Source organism: Saccopteryx leptura, chromosome 10, assembly GCF_036850995.1.
Source record: "Saccopteryx leptura isolate mSacLep1 chromosome 10, mSacLep1_pri_phased_curated, whole genome shotgun sequence".
Taxonomy (NCBI): Eukaryota; Metazoa; Chordata; class Mammalia; order Chiroptera; family Emballonuridae; genus Saccopteryx; species Saccopteryx leptura.
The window spans coordinates 12,123,128-12,137,645 of record NC_089512.1 but is presented as its reverse complement, the minus strand read 5'-3'; the positions used below and the strand labels follow the sequence as shown (position 1 = coordinate 12,137,645).

The 14,518-nt window shown below is 47.6% G+C and overlaps 1 protein-coding gene across 2 annotated transcripts in view; it reads right to left on the bottom strand.

Moving 5' to 3' along the window:
• The window catches only part of ULK4 (unc-51 like kinase 4), a 418,647-nt gene that overhangs the window by 342,350 nt on the left and 61,779 nt on the right, over positions 1-14,518 (bottom strand). For both annotated transcript variants that reach the window (XM_066351269.1, XM_066351270.1), the window contains exons 18-19: positions 9,234-9,341; positions 1,515-1,598 (exon numbers count right to left, since the gene is read on the bottom strand). In XM_066351269.1, coding sequence (XP_066207366.1) covers positions 1,515-1,598; positions 9,234-9,341 — 192 coding nt within the window. The remainder of the gene's footprint in view (positions 1-1,514; positions 1,599-9,233; positions 9,342-14,518) is intronic.

Sequence of the window (14,518 nt, the reverse complement as noted above, 5' to 3'; positions counted from 1 at the left end):
CTAGGTGGTATAATCACCCCATAATTCATCTGTGTTACAGGGACATTAATATACACGCTGCTGAAGCACAAATGTTACTGCTTTTCAAATATACAACCTACAATTTTCATAAATTACAGAGTTCTGACTCCCCACCCCACCACTCTATGAAATATACACAAAACTTGCCATACACACCAAGACAAAAAAATACCAGTATGTTACGGAAATACAAAACAATGTTACTGTACAGTTTATTAACAATAACTTAAGAACAATACACATAGATAGCAAACATTATCCTTCATATTATATACATAGTAAAACATATGGGATGGGGAGGACAGAAGATATTTAATAAAGGATACAACCTCATGAACTAGAATTAATCATCTTTTACTAGGCATTAATCTAAGTTTAAAAAACTGAAGATACAAAGTGTTTAAAAATCTTCTTTACACTGAAAATAATTCCTGGGAGATTCCTTTCTCCTTTGCGTTCCTATACTTTGTTCTTCTGCACTTCTTTACTTGACACACTGTATTTCACTTTATAATCTTATCTCCCACAATGGATGGGATCTGAGTGTGAATAGAAATGTCACCTTTGTCATCTGTGAGCTACACATGTCTTCTGACTGTAGACAAACATGAAACACAATTTACTGGCTTCATTCACATCCCTTAGTGACAACTGACTGCGTCTCAACCCTACAGGCGAGAAAGTGTTCAAACTTCATTTCGGGATCACCAGGAGGGGAAGCTGCAGAGCATTTTACACTTGGAACATTATTCTATTACCAGCTAGTGATGAACTCAGAAGGAAGGTGTTTATTGTGACATACCGTTTTCATTCCTTAAGGAACATTTTTAGCCTATGGCTTTGCCTTGGGTGAAACAATGTCAAACGGTTTAATGCAGACAGAAAATGCCAACCTTTTAGGTCAGTTACTAAATCCTTTAAAAGTTACACAAAGGAGCTACACGTATGAGTTGGTTGGCTGGGGAGCTGGCTGGTGTTCAGCCATTAATAACAGCATCAGAAGGGCTGTGAATAAACTGAAAAAAATCACACTACATAACAAATACTGCTTAGTGTGACAACCAGTGGATAGGAGTGGAAGGTTCCCTGCTCCTGAACCATAAAATGGCAACCTGACAAGATAATCATGGCACTTTTGAGGCTTACAGAAAAATTTCTGCAAATACCTTGCTTACCAAACCGGTGTGTCGGTAACTCTCAAAGCGGGGAAGGATTAAGAACATAGAACTAAAAGCTACTACTTACGTTGTCTGCATTGGCTATCATCTTTTTTTAAAAAATAAGACATTGACAAAAGTGAACGAGAAAGCCGGTTCCTTTTTCCACCTGCTCCACCGTGGGTCACTGCCGAGGGTGGCTTGTCGGGATTATTTAAATTCAGGAGCGCTTGCTGGTTGACAAGCTCCCGCACCCCTGCAGGCTACAATCCCGGCACAGTGCCTGGAGGGCTATTAGAGCCCAGGCGGCTACAGAGGACAACAAAGGAGCCTTACCCCTTCCCGAAGGCACCTCATTAGCACCGTGTAAGCAGCCAAGGGGACAGTCCAGCACTCTCTGGGGCGCTTTCTCCTCTCTTCCTAAAATGAAGCGCAAGAAAAGGCTATGAAGGTTACAGCACAAAGGACACGAACCCATTCAAGAGAAAGGTACAGTTTCAAATACACAAACTATCTAAAACGTCTTCATATTCCCGCAGAGGTATCAGTCACCACCTGACAATTATGGTCTGATGAGGGGTCTCCTGCTGCATTGCACGTACAATATTTCTATTTCTCCTTATGTGACGTGTGACGTTGATGCGACCCCCTCGACAGAAGCTAGATGAAGAGAACTGGGGAGTGGCGATGTGGTCTGGCTGACAGAGACACCACTCGAGTGGTGATGGAGGATGATGACACAGAAAGTCCCACCTAAAATCAGCACACGATTCGGAAGGACTGGGCAGCACAGAGCACACGGCGTCCGGTGCGAGCTCAGGACGGCTCACAAACACGAGTGGAAGGCGGAAAGTCACCTCGCAGGACAACGTGCTGAAGGAAACTAAGCCGTGGTGATCAGCAGGCACACTCAGTTTAATGACCTCAGCGATAACGCTCTCACGGGAGAACCAAATTAGAGCAATAACCACTAGAACGTTCATGCTGCAGAGCGAATGAAATCACAGTATGAACCAGGGGCCAGAAAGGTAGAAAAAAATGAATCATTTTGAAGCCACACAAATTAGGTTCTGCTTAAAGAAAATATTTCTTTAAGATTGTCCAGATGTGAGAACTGGTGCCTTCCAGATCTAAATGTATGTTATAGCAACGATGAGGACTGTGACCCGTCATAACTGTACCTTCAGTCATACAAGTCCACTCATGTTCACAATCAACATTACCATGCCAACCTGCTCCAGCTCAACCACTCACTCAGCCCCAGTTCACTTCCAGACACAGCGTCTGCCCTCCACAAACTTCCACATCCCCTCCTTCCCACCCACCCTTCTGCTTTCCCCCCATCTCTCCCTACTCTCGCTCCCCGGTCTGTCATCTAACCACTCCGCCCAGCCCACCGCCTCTCCCTTTCCCTGGCCCGGTCCACTCGACCTTGGGGGAGGCTGGCGGCTCCTTCCCCCCAGGCCTGCACTCGGCCCACAGAGGGGTGTCAGCGAGAGCACAGGGAGTCCATGAGTGACTCAGGATCAGCAAGCCCAGGGACCTTCCACATCACTGCCTGCTTCTCTCTCTTACCAAGTCCCTCTTTCCTCCTTCCCAGAGATCAAGGAAGCTATGAGAAAGGAACTAAGGTTCCCACACCGTGGCCAGCTGCTCTCCAGGGGCTGCAGTGGGGCGGGCGGGCAGCCCTTCCACGTGGGGGCTGGATCCCGGTCCCATCCTGCCTTCCTCGGGGCCACTGGGTTATGGACTAGCGCTTACTGCTCCTCAACCGCAACGTCCTGTCCCCACAGCATCCTTTCCTCTTCCACACGGACAGGCTCTCCGGCTCCCACCTCCGACTCAACCAGGGCCTCTTCAGCCCCACCCCTCGCTGCTCTGAGCGCCCATCTCGCTTCACACTGGCTTTCTCTGCTTCCTCACATCCCACTCAATCCTCAGCACACTGCAATCTCACCTCGGTCCCCTCACTCCAGGTAAAATGCACAAACGTACAAAATAGCTCTCGTCGAGTTAGTGGCTTCCACGTCACTCAACCCAGTGTGCTCTCTCTCTTACAGTCCCCCCTCGGACCGTAAGCTGTATTCACTCAACCCCACGGACTTTCTCCTCCCTGCAACCCCCCTTCCTCTCTCCTAACTGGTTCTCACTATCCCCCGAGGTTCCCAGAACCTGCTCTTCCCCAATCTCTTCTCCACATGTAAACCAGAGTGACTTCTGGCACTGAAATCAGATGACATCACTTCCCTTCCTGAAAGCCTTCATGACTGCCCCTTGCTCATAGGAGCAAGACGAAGACATCCCACCCATCTTGGCCAAGGAGCCCTCCATGACCACGCCCCAGCCGGTCTCTCCAGCCCCGCCTCCTTGCTCACTCCCGCCCCACCCTAGTTCATCCTTGAGAAAAGCACCTACTATGTGCCAGGATCTAAACAAGGGCCACACCGATATGAACAGAATAGATAAATTTCCTGCTGTAACAGTGCTTAGTGGGGACAGGGATTTAAAAAGAAGCAGTAAACCAAGCAAGTCAAGACGGCGTTGAGTGCAATGAGGAAGAACATGGTGGGTAAGGGGTTAGAGCAGGGGTCCCCAAACTGCGGCCCCCTGAGGCCATTTATCCGGCCCCCGCCGCACTTCCAAAGGGGCACCTCTTTCATTGGTGGTCAGTGAGAGTACTGTATGTGGCGGTCTTCAAAGCACGGCGTCGCTCATGTACAGTGATGCGGGACGCACGCATCACGGCTCCGGAAGTGCATCATGTCACTTGTTACGTCTAGCAGTGACACATATGGAACCGGACAGTGACCATCTCATTAGCCAAAAACAGGCCCATAGTTCCCATTGAAATATTGATCAGTTTGTTGATTTAAATTTACTTGTTCTTTATTTTAAATATTGTATTTGTTCCCGTTTTGTTTTTTTACTTTAAAATAAGATATGTGCAGTGTGCATAGGGATTTGTTCAGTTTCTTTTATAGTCCGGCCCTCCAACGGTCTGAGGGACAGTGAACTGGCCCCTGTGTAAAAAGTTTGGGGACCCCTGGGTTAGATGAAGACGGTGACAGGGCGGCTCCCTCTCATACTGCTTCTGGCCAGGCGCCTCTCTGCAGGGCTGCATCTGAACGGAGAGACAACGCGAGCACCAGGGGGCACGGCGGGCAGGAGGGGCAGCGAGCGCAGAGGTGAGCGGGCAGAAGCACACACGTGCGCGCCAGGGGCCACTGTGGCTGAAGGTACACGCGAACAGTGCATGAGGGCCCAGGTCACGCAGGCACCGGGCAGGCAGCCCACGGGGGCCCAGCAGGCTACCAGAGAGACACATGACCACGAGCAAGACAAAAAGCTCCAGAGGGCTCGAGGAGTGACATCATGGTCTCTCAGGGTTGTCAGCATGCTCCTCTGGCTGAGATCTGCAGACAGACTTTCATGGACACAAGGGTGAAGCAAGGAGACTGTCTGGGAGTCCTGTACAAGAGCTCAGGTGAGAGGTGATTATGGGCTTGACAAAAAAATTATAAAATAAGAATACCTGGACTCAGGTGCGAGGCATCCTGGACAAAAGAAAGGAAAAAATACATAAACTGTGACTGTATTGTTGCCTTATCTGCTCCTCTGCAGAATCACGCTCTGGTCTTCCGCCCTCGAGCGTGTGACCTTGGGGTGTCATCAGAGCGTCACCAGGACAGGCCTCGGTCTCCATTATAGACGGGAAGTACCGTCACTTCGAGTCAGTCTCACCAGGTCAGCACTGACTCAAGGTTTCCAGGTTCACATATATTCAAAGTGACAAGTCCACAAAAGCCCTCGTCTCATGAAAACTTGTTGATTTTCGTGAACCCAGAGACAGAATTTCCTTTTTTAGATTTGCTAACCTAAGATGTGGTTAAATGTCACGGTCACAGACATAGGCTTTATTCGAATAGCCTCGTTTCTATCCAATTAGACGAAGTACCAGGGAAAATGACTCTCAGGATCTACTTTTAGAAACAGTAGGAACATGATGGGGCATCATTCCATTTATGTAAGATTCTAGAAAATGCAAACTTGTCTACAAGACAGAAAGCAAATCAATGGCTGCTTGGTGGCAGGGAGGGGGGCATGGAGAGGGGGCAGGGAGGGGGCCAGGGAGGGGGGCATGGAGAGGGGGCAGGAAGGGGGCACAGAGAGGGGGCAGGGAGGGGGGCAGGGAGAGGGGGCAGGAAGGGGGCACAGAGAGGGGGCAGGGAGGGGGGCACAGAGAGGGGGCAGGGAAGGGGGCACAGAGAGGGGGCAGGGAGGGGGGGCAGGGAGAGGGGGCAGGGAGGGGGGCACAGAGAGGGGGCAGGGAGGGGGGCACAGAGAGGGGGCCGGGAGGGGGCCAGGGAGGGGGGCATGGAGAGGGGGCAGGGAGGGGGGCACAGAGAGGAACAGGGAGGGGGCACAGAGAGGGGGCAGGGAGGGGGGCAGGGAGAGGGGGCAGGGAGGGGGGCACAGAGAGGGGGCAGGGAGGGGGGCACAGAGAGGGGGCAGGGAGGGGGCCAGGGAGGGGGCACAGAGAGAGGGTAGGGAGGGGGGCACAGAGAGAGGGTAGGGAGGGGGCACAGAGAGAGGGTAGGGAGGGGGCACAGAGAGGGGGCAGGGAGGGGGGCACAGAGAGAGGGTAGGGAGGGGGGCACAGAGAGAGGGCAGGGAGGGGGCACAGAGAGGGGGCAGGGAGGGGGGCACAGAGAGGGGGCAGGGAGGGGGCACAGAGAGAGGGTAGGGAGGGGGCACAGAGAGGGGGCAGGGAGGGGGGCACAGAGAGGGGGCAGGGAGAGGGGGGCACAGAGAGGGAGCAGGGAGGGGGCCAGGGAGGGGGCACAGAGAGAGGGTAGGGAGGGGGGCACAGAGAGAGGGTAGGGAGGGGGCACAGAGAGGGGGCAGGGAGGGGGGCACAGAGAGAGGGTAGGGAGGGGGGCACCGAGAGAGGGTAGGGAGGGGGGGCACCGAGAGGGGGCAGGGAGGGGGGCACAGAGAGAGGGTAGGGAGGGGGGCACCGAGAGAGGGTAGGGAGGGGGGCACAGAGAGAGGGTAGGGAGGGGGGCACAGAGAGGGGGCAGGGAGGGGGGCACAGAGAGAGGGTAGGGAGGGGGCACAGAGAGGGGGCAGGGAGGGGGGCACAGAGAGAGGGCAGGGAGGGGGACACAGAGAGAGGGTAGGGAGGGGGGCACAGAGAGGGGGCAGGGAGGGGGACACAGAGAGAGGGTAGGGAGGGGGGCACAGAGAGGGGGCAGGGTGGGGGCCAGGGAGGGGGGCACAGAGAGAGGGTAGGGAGGGGGGCACAGAGAGAGGGTAGGGAGGGGGGCACAGAGAGGGGACAGGGAGGGGGGCACAGAGAGAGGGCAGGGAGGGGGCACAGAGAGGGGGCAGGGAGGGGGCCAGGGAGGGGGGCATGGAGAGGGTGCAGGGAAGGGGGCAGGAGGAAGGGATTACAAGGTGCTGGGGAAACTTTTGGGGGTGATATATATGTCATTTCCTTAAATGTGGTGATGGTTTCGTGCAGATAAACAGATACTAAAATTGATCAAATTGTAATCTTTAAACGTGCAATTTATTGCATGTAGTTATAGCTCAATTAAGATGAAGGGAAAAAAATTTTAACTAGAACCAAAAAACTTAGACAACATTCTAACTTTATTAAAAATATTTTTAAAAGCCCTGGCTAGGCCTGACCTGTGGTGGCGCAGTGGGTAAAGCGTTGACCTGGAAATGCTGAGGTCACCGGATCGAAACCCTGGGCTTGCCTGGTCAAGGCACCTATGGGAGTTGATGCTTCCAGCTCCTCCCCCTTCTCTCTCTCCTCTCTATCCCTCTCTGTCTCTCTCTCTCTCTCTCCTCTCTAAAAATGAATAAATAAATAAATAAAAAATTAAAAAAAAAAAAAAAAGCCCTGGCCAGCTAGCTCAGCAGTAGAGCATTGGCCCAGCATGTGGAAGTCCCGGGTTCGATTCCCAGCCAGGGCACACAGGAGAAGCACCCATCTGCTTCTCCACCCCTCCCCCTCTCCTTCCTCTCTGTCTCTCTCTTCCCCTCCCGCAGCCAAGGTTCCATTGGAGCAAAGTTGGCCCGGGGACCTGAGGATGGCTCCATGGCCTCCGCCTCAGGCACTAGAATGGCTCCAGTTGCAATGGATCAATGCTCCAGATGGGTAGAGCATCGCCCCCTGGTGGGCATACCAGGTGGACCCCGGTTGGGCGTATGCAGGAGTCTGTCTCTCTGCCTCCCCACTTCTCACTTCAGAAAAATACAAAATACAATTTTTTAAAATATATATATAAATGTATGGTCTGACCAGGTAGTAGTGCAGCAGATAGAACATCAACCTGGGACACTGAGGACCCATGTTTAAAACCCCAAGGTTGCCGGCTTAAGCACAGGCTCACCAGCTTCCGTGCAGGGTCACTGGCGTGAGCGTGGGATCATAGACATGACCTCATGGTCACTGGCTTGAGCCCAAAGGCCGGTGGCTTAAAGACCAAGGTCACTGATTTAAGCCCAAGGTCACTGGCTTGAACAAGGTGTCACTGGCTCGACTGAAGCCCCCCAGTCAATGCACATATGAGAGAGCAATCAATGAACTAAAGAGCCACAACTACAAGTTGATGCTTCTCATCTCTCTCCCTTCCTGTGTGTCTCTCTCTCACTCTCTCATGTGTATGCTAAAAAAAAATCAACTAATTAATTAATTAAATGTATGAAAATGCCATTTTTTGTGCCTTGGAGGACAAAATACCATAAATATACCAATATGTTCCTAATGGACTGAAACACAATTCCAAATATTCACTGGAAGTCTCAGAGTTATAAAGATATCAGTACTTCCCAAATTGATCTGCATATTCAATGCAGTTTTTTCTGAAAAAAAAAAAATAATTTGCAGAATTGGACAAGCTGATTTCAAAATTTATTCTGACATGCAAAGGGCCAGGAATAGCCTAGACATTTATGAAAAGAAAGAAGAATAAAAAATTTGCTGTACCAGCTATCAATACTAATTACGGAGCTAAATGATTTTAAATACTGATGTTTTACAGCAATTACTGGGGTTGCCTCAAAGTGATGATTGTGCAGAAAAGTCAGTTTAATTTACATACTGAGAGTACTCGGATTATATAACACTTAAGCAAGTTCTAGAACCAAAATATCAGAAATACAGTAAGAACGGCCGTAATAACTTAAACTTATTTAAAACTCTCCTCTTGAGTGTTTTAATGAGATAAATAACTCATAATTTATCAATATATTTAAGAATACTCTGAAAAACCACATTAATGAAACTAAGTTCTCCCTTATTGAATTTAATAGTACTTCCGTATTGTAACAAGAAGTAAGTCACATCTTCACGGCCATGAGCTCTGTCAGCACAAAGCAGTGTTACAGACTGAATGGAGGTTTTATACTAAGAAGCAATGGCCTCCTCTGATCGTGAAGGGTTAGAGATGGCAGCAACCAGGGAGTGAGTGCTGTCGGACTTTCAGTCCACCGACTTCAATAAAATATGACCTGAAAACCTCCTACACTCTAGGCTGCAATTCTCAACCCTTTCCATCTTATGGCACACATAAATTAATTACTAAAATTCTGCAGCACACCAAAAAATAAATTTTTGGACAATCTGATTAAAAAATGTCTTTTTGATTCATTCACATTGGATGGCTATTGTTGTGTTGACTGTTGTCATTTTTGTTATTTGACAGTCTATAAGGGAAAAGAGATCAGGGACCCTGACTAAATAGGCAGGTATTGCATTTTTTTAAGAAGTTCTTGTGGCATGTGGTTGAAAAATCACTGCTCTGAAGTTAAAAAAAAAAAAGGCACAGGAAGAGAGGAAAGATAACAGACAGACAGACAGACACAGAGATAGCGAGAAGGAAAGACTCTAACCCTCACTCCTCCGAAAGTCAGATTTCCCCCGAGTTCCTGAGGCACGCTCTGAGGGGCAAAGTCTGCAGACTTTTATAGGACATTAACATTTGTCAGCCAGGATGTCTCAGAACCTGTCAAAGAGCAACTGAGTTAATCAGACAGTCTCACCTGGGTGGCCACAAGGTAGATCAGCTCCCCGAGGGTCGGTAAAAGGTACTGTTTTAATTTGCTGTTCCTGAAGTTTTCCCTAATTAATTCAGTTAAGAGAGTAATTGCCTGGAAAGAGAAAAAATTATGTCATTTCACATGTATCTCTCAATTCTTTAATCTATACGCAAAAGGTGAGACATGCTACAAGAGTTCACCTTCCGTCCTTAAGAACTAGGTTCCCGGTAGAGCGTCGGCCTAGCGTGCGGAGGACCCGGGTTCGATTCCCGGCCAGGGCACACAGGAGAAGCGCCCATTTGCTTCTCCACCCCTCCGCCGCACTTTCCTCTCTGTCTCTCTCTTCCCCTCCCGCAGCCAAGGCTCCATTGGAGCAAAGATGGCCCGGGCGCTGGGGATGGCTCTGTGGCCTCTGCCCCAGGCGCTAGAGTGGCTCTGGTCGCAATATGGCGACGCCCAGGATGGGCAGAGCATCGCCCCCTGGTGGGCAGAGCGTCGCCCCATGGTGGGCGTGCCGGGTGGATCCCGGTCGGGCGCATGCGGGAGTCTGTCTGACTGTCTCTCCCCGTTTCCAGCTTCAGAAAAATGGAAAAAATAAAAAAAAAATAAAAATAAAAAAAAAAAAAAAAGAACTAGGTTCCAAATTATTTTCAAACTATGGGCTTCATTCCTGAAAGAAATAGTGACTCACCCTGATGAAGGTAAAAACATATCCAGTAGAATAAACTTGCACCTGGCTAGCACTTATCAGTTACCGGGGTCTGTCACCGTATCCCTGATCCTGTGGGGCAATTATTGCTCTATCTTCAGAGACACGACACTCAGCATGAGAGGGCCAGCCCCTCTCCACCCAGTTCACACAAAGCCAGGAACTGAACACGGATGTCACCAGGTCAGATCCCTAGTAAGACTCAGCACACACCAGTTTGGAACATTCTTACATTGCACTCAACTTTTAAATGATTCCTTCAAAAAATCTGAGAACAGAAATATTGTACCAAAGTTTCATTAGAGTCCACTTGGAAATCGAGCAGCATTTATCAAATGTAGTTTATTTCCTAGGAGTCAGGCTAAGAAAACCAAACACATCCATTACCAGAATTCAGATGCGAGAACACAGGTTAAAATCAAAATCATAATGTGACCAGGACATAGGGGAGAATGGTTTCAGAGTGGCACATGGATAACGGCCCATTCTAACATGGGAATATCCATACTGTACGTAAGACGGTGTGGAAGCGCCGCTCTAAAACCATGTGGCTCGCAGTGTGCGGCCCAGACAAGACTGCTTCTTATCACTGACAGAGATATATGCAAAAATACGAAAAGGCAGCATTTAAAAACTCCCAGAGCAATCTGACAATGTTACAATATCCGAGCACGTGAGCACTGGCCTCACTCTGCAAACAAGCACACGGAGGAGTTGGGGTCCCACGTGGGCGAAGATGCACAACAGTCACATAGCAGGGGAACACTTGTTGATGTGGGGTATTTTTTAAATGGCTTTATTAAGTTACAACTGACATACAGTAGACTGTACGTGTGTGAAGTGTACGCTTAGATAAAACTGACACATGTATACATCTTGTGGAGCCATCACCGCAATCAAGAGAGCAGCCCGCCCCAGAGCTTCCTCGAGTTCCTCTGGTAATCCATCACTGCATCCCGCTCCCTTATCTCTTCCCAGGACAGCCGCCCACCTACCTCCGTCATTAATTCACACTTTCTAGAGTTTATACAGATGGGACCATAGACTGCGTCCTCTCTTCTCTGGCTCCGTTCACTTAGCATGTACATTTGAGATTCACCCATGCTCTAGCACAGGGGTCCCCAAACTTTGTACACAGGGGGCCAGCTCACTGTCCCTCAGACTGTTGGAGGGCCAGACTATAAAAAAAAACTATGAACAAATCCCTATGCACATTGCACATATCTTATTTTAAAGTAAAAAAACAAAACGGGAACAAATATAACATTTAAAATAAAGAACAAGTAAATTTAAATCAACAAACTGACCAGTATTTCAATGGGACCTATGCTCCTCTCACTGACCACCAATGAAAGAGGTGCCCCTTCTGGAAGTGCAGCGGGGGCCGGATAAATGGCCTCAGGGGGCCGCATGTGGCTCGCGGGCCGTAGTTTGGGGACCCCTGCTCTAGCATGTGTCACTAGTTTGTTCTCTTTATTGCTGAGTGAGGAGTATTCCCTTCTATGGATATAACTTTCCCTCTGACCTTCACTGACCATCCTCCAGCATTATACTGAATCATCTGAAATTAATAAAGTTCAGCCATCTTCTTACCTACAAAAATAGCAATTTATCACCAGCACACCTACCCTAAAAAAAAAAAATGGCTAAAGAAAAAGGAAATGATAAAAGAATGAACCTTGGAATACTAGAAAGGAAGCAAGCCTATGGTAAATAATAGGCAAAAATGGCTCAATACAATAGGCTCTACTTCTCCTGTTAAGTTTCCTATGTTATGTTTGATGGTTGAAGCAAATATAAAAATGGCTAGTTATGAGTTAAATGTATTTAGAGAATATACTTAAGACAATTACATACAAATGAGGGAGGTACAGTGTTGAAAAGGTAAGTTTTCTATACTTCACTTGAACTATATAAATCATGACACCACTAGACAGTAGTAAGTTAAGTATAATTATGTACATATAGACTACATATACAGTGTGTCCGTAAAGTCATGGTGCACTTTTGACCGGTCACAGGGAAGCAACAAAAGACGATAGAAACGTGAAATCTGCACCAAATAAAAGGAAAACTTTCCCTCAGTTTCATACCTATTCAGTGCAGTTCGATGTGGCCTCACGCACAGATTTTCTAGGGCTCCTTAGGTAGCTATCCCGTATAGCCTCTACAGACTCATCACTGACTGATGGTCTACCAGAACGGGGTTTCTCCACCAAACTGCCGGTTTCCTTCAACTGCTTATCCCACCGAGTAATGTTATTCCTATGTGGTGGCACTTCGTTATAAATGCGCCAATATTCACGTTGCACTTTGGTCACGGATTCGAATTTAGCGAGCCACAGAACACACTGAACTTTCCTCTGTACCGTCCACATCTCGACTGGCATGGCCATGGGCTGCTCCACTGTATACATGGTGTTATGTCATCATCTGCGCATGCACACATGCTGCCACATCATCCTACAGAAACTGGGAGGGTTTTCCTTTTATTTGGTGCAGATTTCACATTTCTATCGTCTTTTGTTGCTTTCCTGTGACCAGTCAAAAGTGCACCATGACTTTACGGACACACTGTATTACATGTGTGTATGTATATAATACTTAGAGTAGCCACTAAAATTCTATACAAAGAAATATACTCAAAAACACTAAAAATAAAAATATAATTATAAAAATAGTTTAGTAACTTATATAAAACCAATTAAAAAAAAGCAAGAACAAAAAAACCAAATTGGCAGACTTAAGATCAATCATCAATCATTACATTAAATGTTAATGATCCAAATGCAGTAATGAAAAGACAGACTTGGATTAAAAATATCACCCTAACAAATGCCAGTCAATAAAACTGTGACACAGATGCACGGTGACAGCTGAGGACTAGACTGAGTGTAGTGATGACATGGTAAGGTGAGCAAGTGTTGAATCAATATATCTTACACCTGAAACTACTATCATATCATATAACAACTATACTTAAAAAATAAAGGGTAGGGCCCTGGCCGGTTGGCTCAGTGGTAGAGCGTCGGCCTGGCGTGCAGGGGTCCCAGGTTCAATTCCCGGCCAGGGCACACAGGAGAGGCGCCCATCTGCCTCTCCACCCCTCCCCCTCTCCTTCCTCTCTGTCTCTCTCTTCCCCTCCCGCAGCGAGGCTCCATTGGAGCAAAGATGGCCCAGGCGCTGGGGATGGCTCCTTGGCCTCTGCCCCAGGAGCTAGAGTGGCTCTGGTCACAACAGAGCGACACCCCGGAGGGGCAGAGCATCACCCCTGGTGGGCGTGCCGGGTGGATCATGGTCGGGCGCATGCGGGAGTCTGTCGGACTGTCTCTCCCCGTTTCCAGCTTCAGAAAAATACCCCCCCCAAAAAATAAATAAATAAAATAAAGGGTAAATTCAAGTAAATACTCACAAATTAGTAAAGATAAAAATATGACCCAAGTATATGCTATCTACAAGAAACTCACATTAAATAATACACTGGTAGAGGCAGACTGGAAGTAAAGAGATAGGAAAAAAACACTATCTGGAAGCAATAATCAAAGGGAAGCAGGAATGGCTGTCTTAATTTCTAATAAAGTAGACTTCCGAGCAAAGAAATACCAGAGACCAACAGAAACATTATATAATAAAAAGCTCACTCCACCAAGAAAAACATGTCATCATCCTAAATGTGTATATGCCAAACAAAAAGCTATACCATACATGAAGCAAGAACCACCAAGAAACTGTAAGAAACAAACCCACAATTATTATTGTGGATTCCAACACCCCTCTCTTGACAACTGATAAAACAACTAGGCAGAAAGTGAACAGAAAACAAAAGGACATAACTAAAATAACACCAATGATCGTATCTCGCCAAGTATGAAACAGATAATTACTTGCAGATGGCAGTATAGGAAATCCCAAGGAATCTAAGAAAAACCCCTAGAATTAATAAATGAGTTTGGCAAGACCGCAGGATATAATATCAACATTCAAAATCAGTTGTATTTCTACATATTACCAAAGAACACGTGAAAATCTGATAAAAATATCATTTACACTAAAAAAATTAAAAACCGGTGTAAATCTAACAAAACCTATACAGGATCTGTATGCTGAAACCACACAAAGTTGTTTAAGAAATCAAAGATCTAAAGAAATGGAGAGATGAATTTTGTGTATTTTATTTTCTGTATATTATGTTTTGCCATCCTTAAAAAAAAATACATTCTGGCTAGGAGAGAAAGCCTTTTTTTTTTTTTTTACAGAGACAGAGAGAGAGTCAGAGAGAGGAATAGATAGGGACAGACAGGAACAGCGAGAGATGAGACACATCAATCATTAGTTTTTCATTGAGACACCTTAGTTGTTCATTGATTGCTTTCTCATATGTGCCTTGACCGCAGGCCTTCAGCAGACGGAGTAACTCCTTGCTCACTCGAGCCAGCGACCTTGGGTCCAAGCTGGTGAGCTTTGCTCAAACTAGATGAGCCCGTGCTCAAGCTGGCGACCTCAGGGTCTTGAACCTGGGTCCTCCGCATCCCAGTCCAATGCTCTGTCCACTGCACCACTGCCTGGTCAGGCGAGAAAG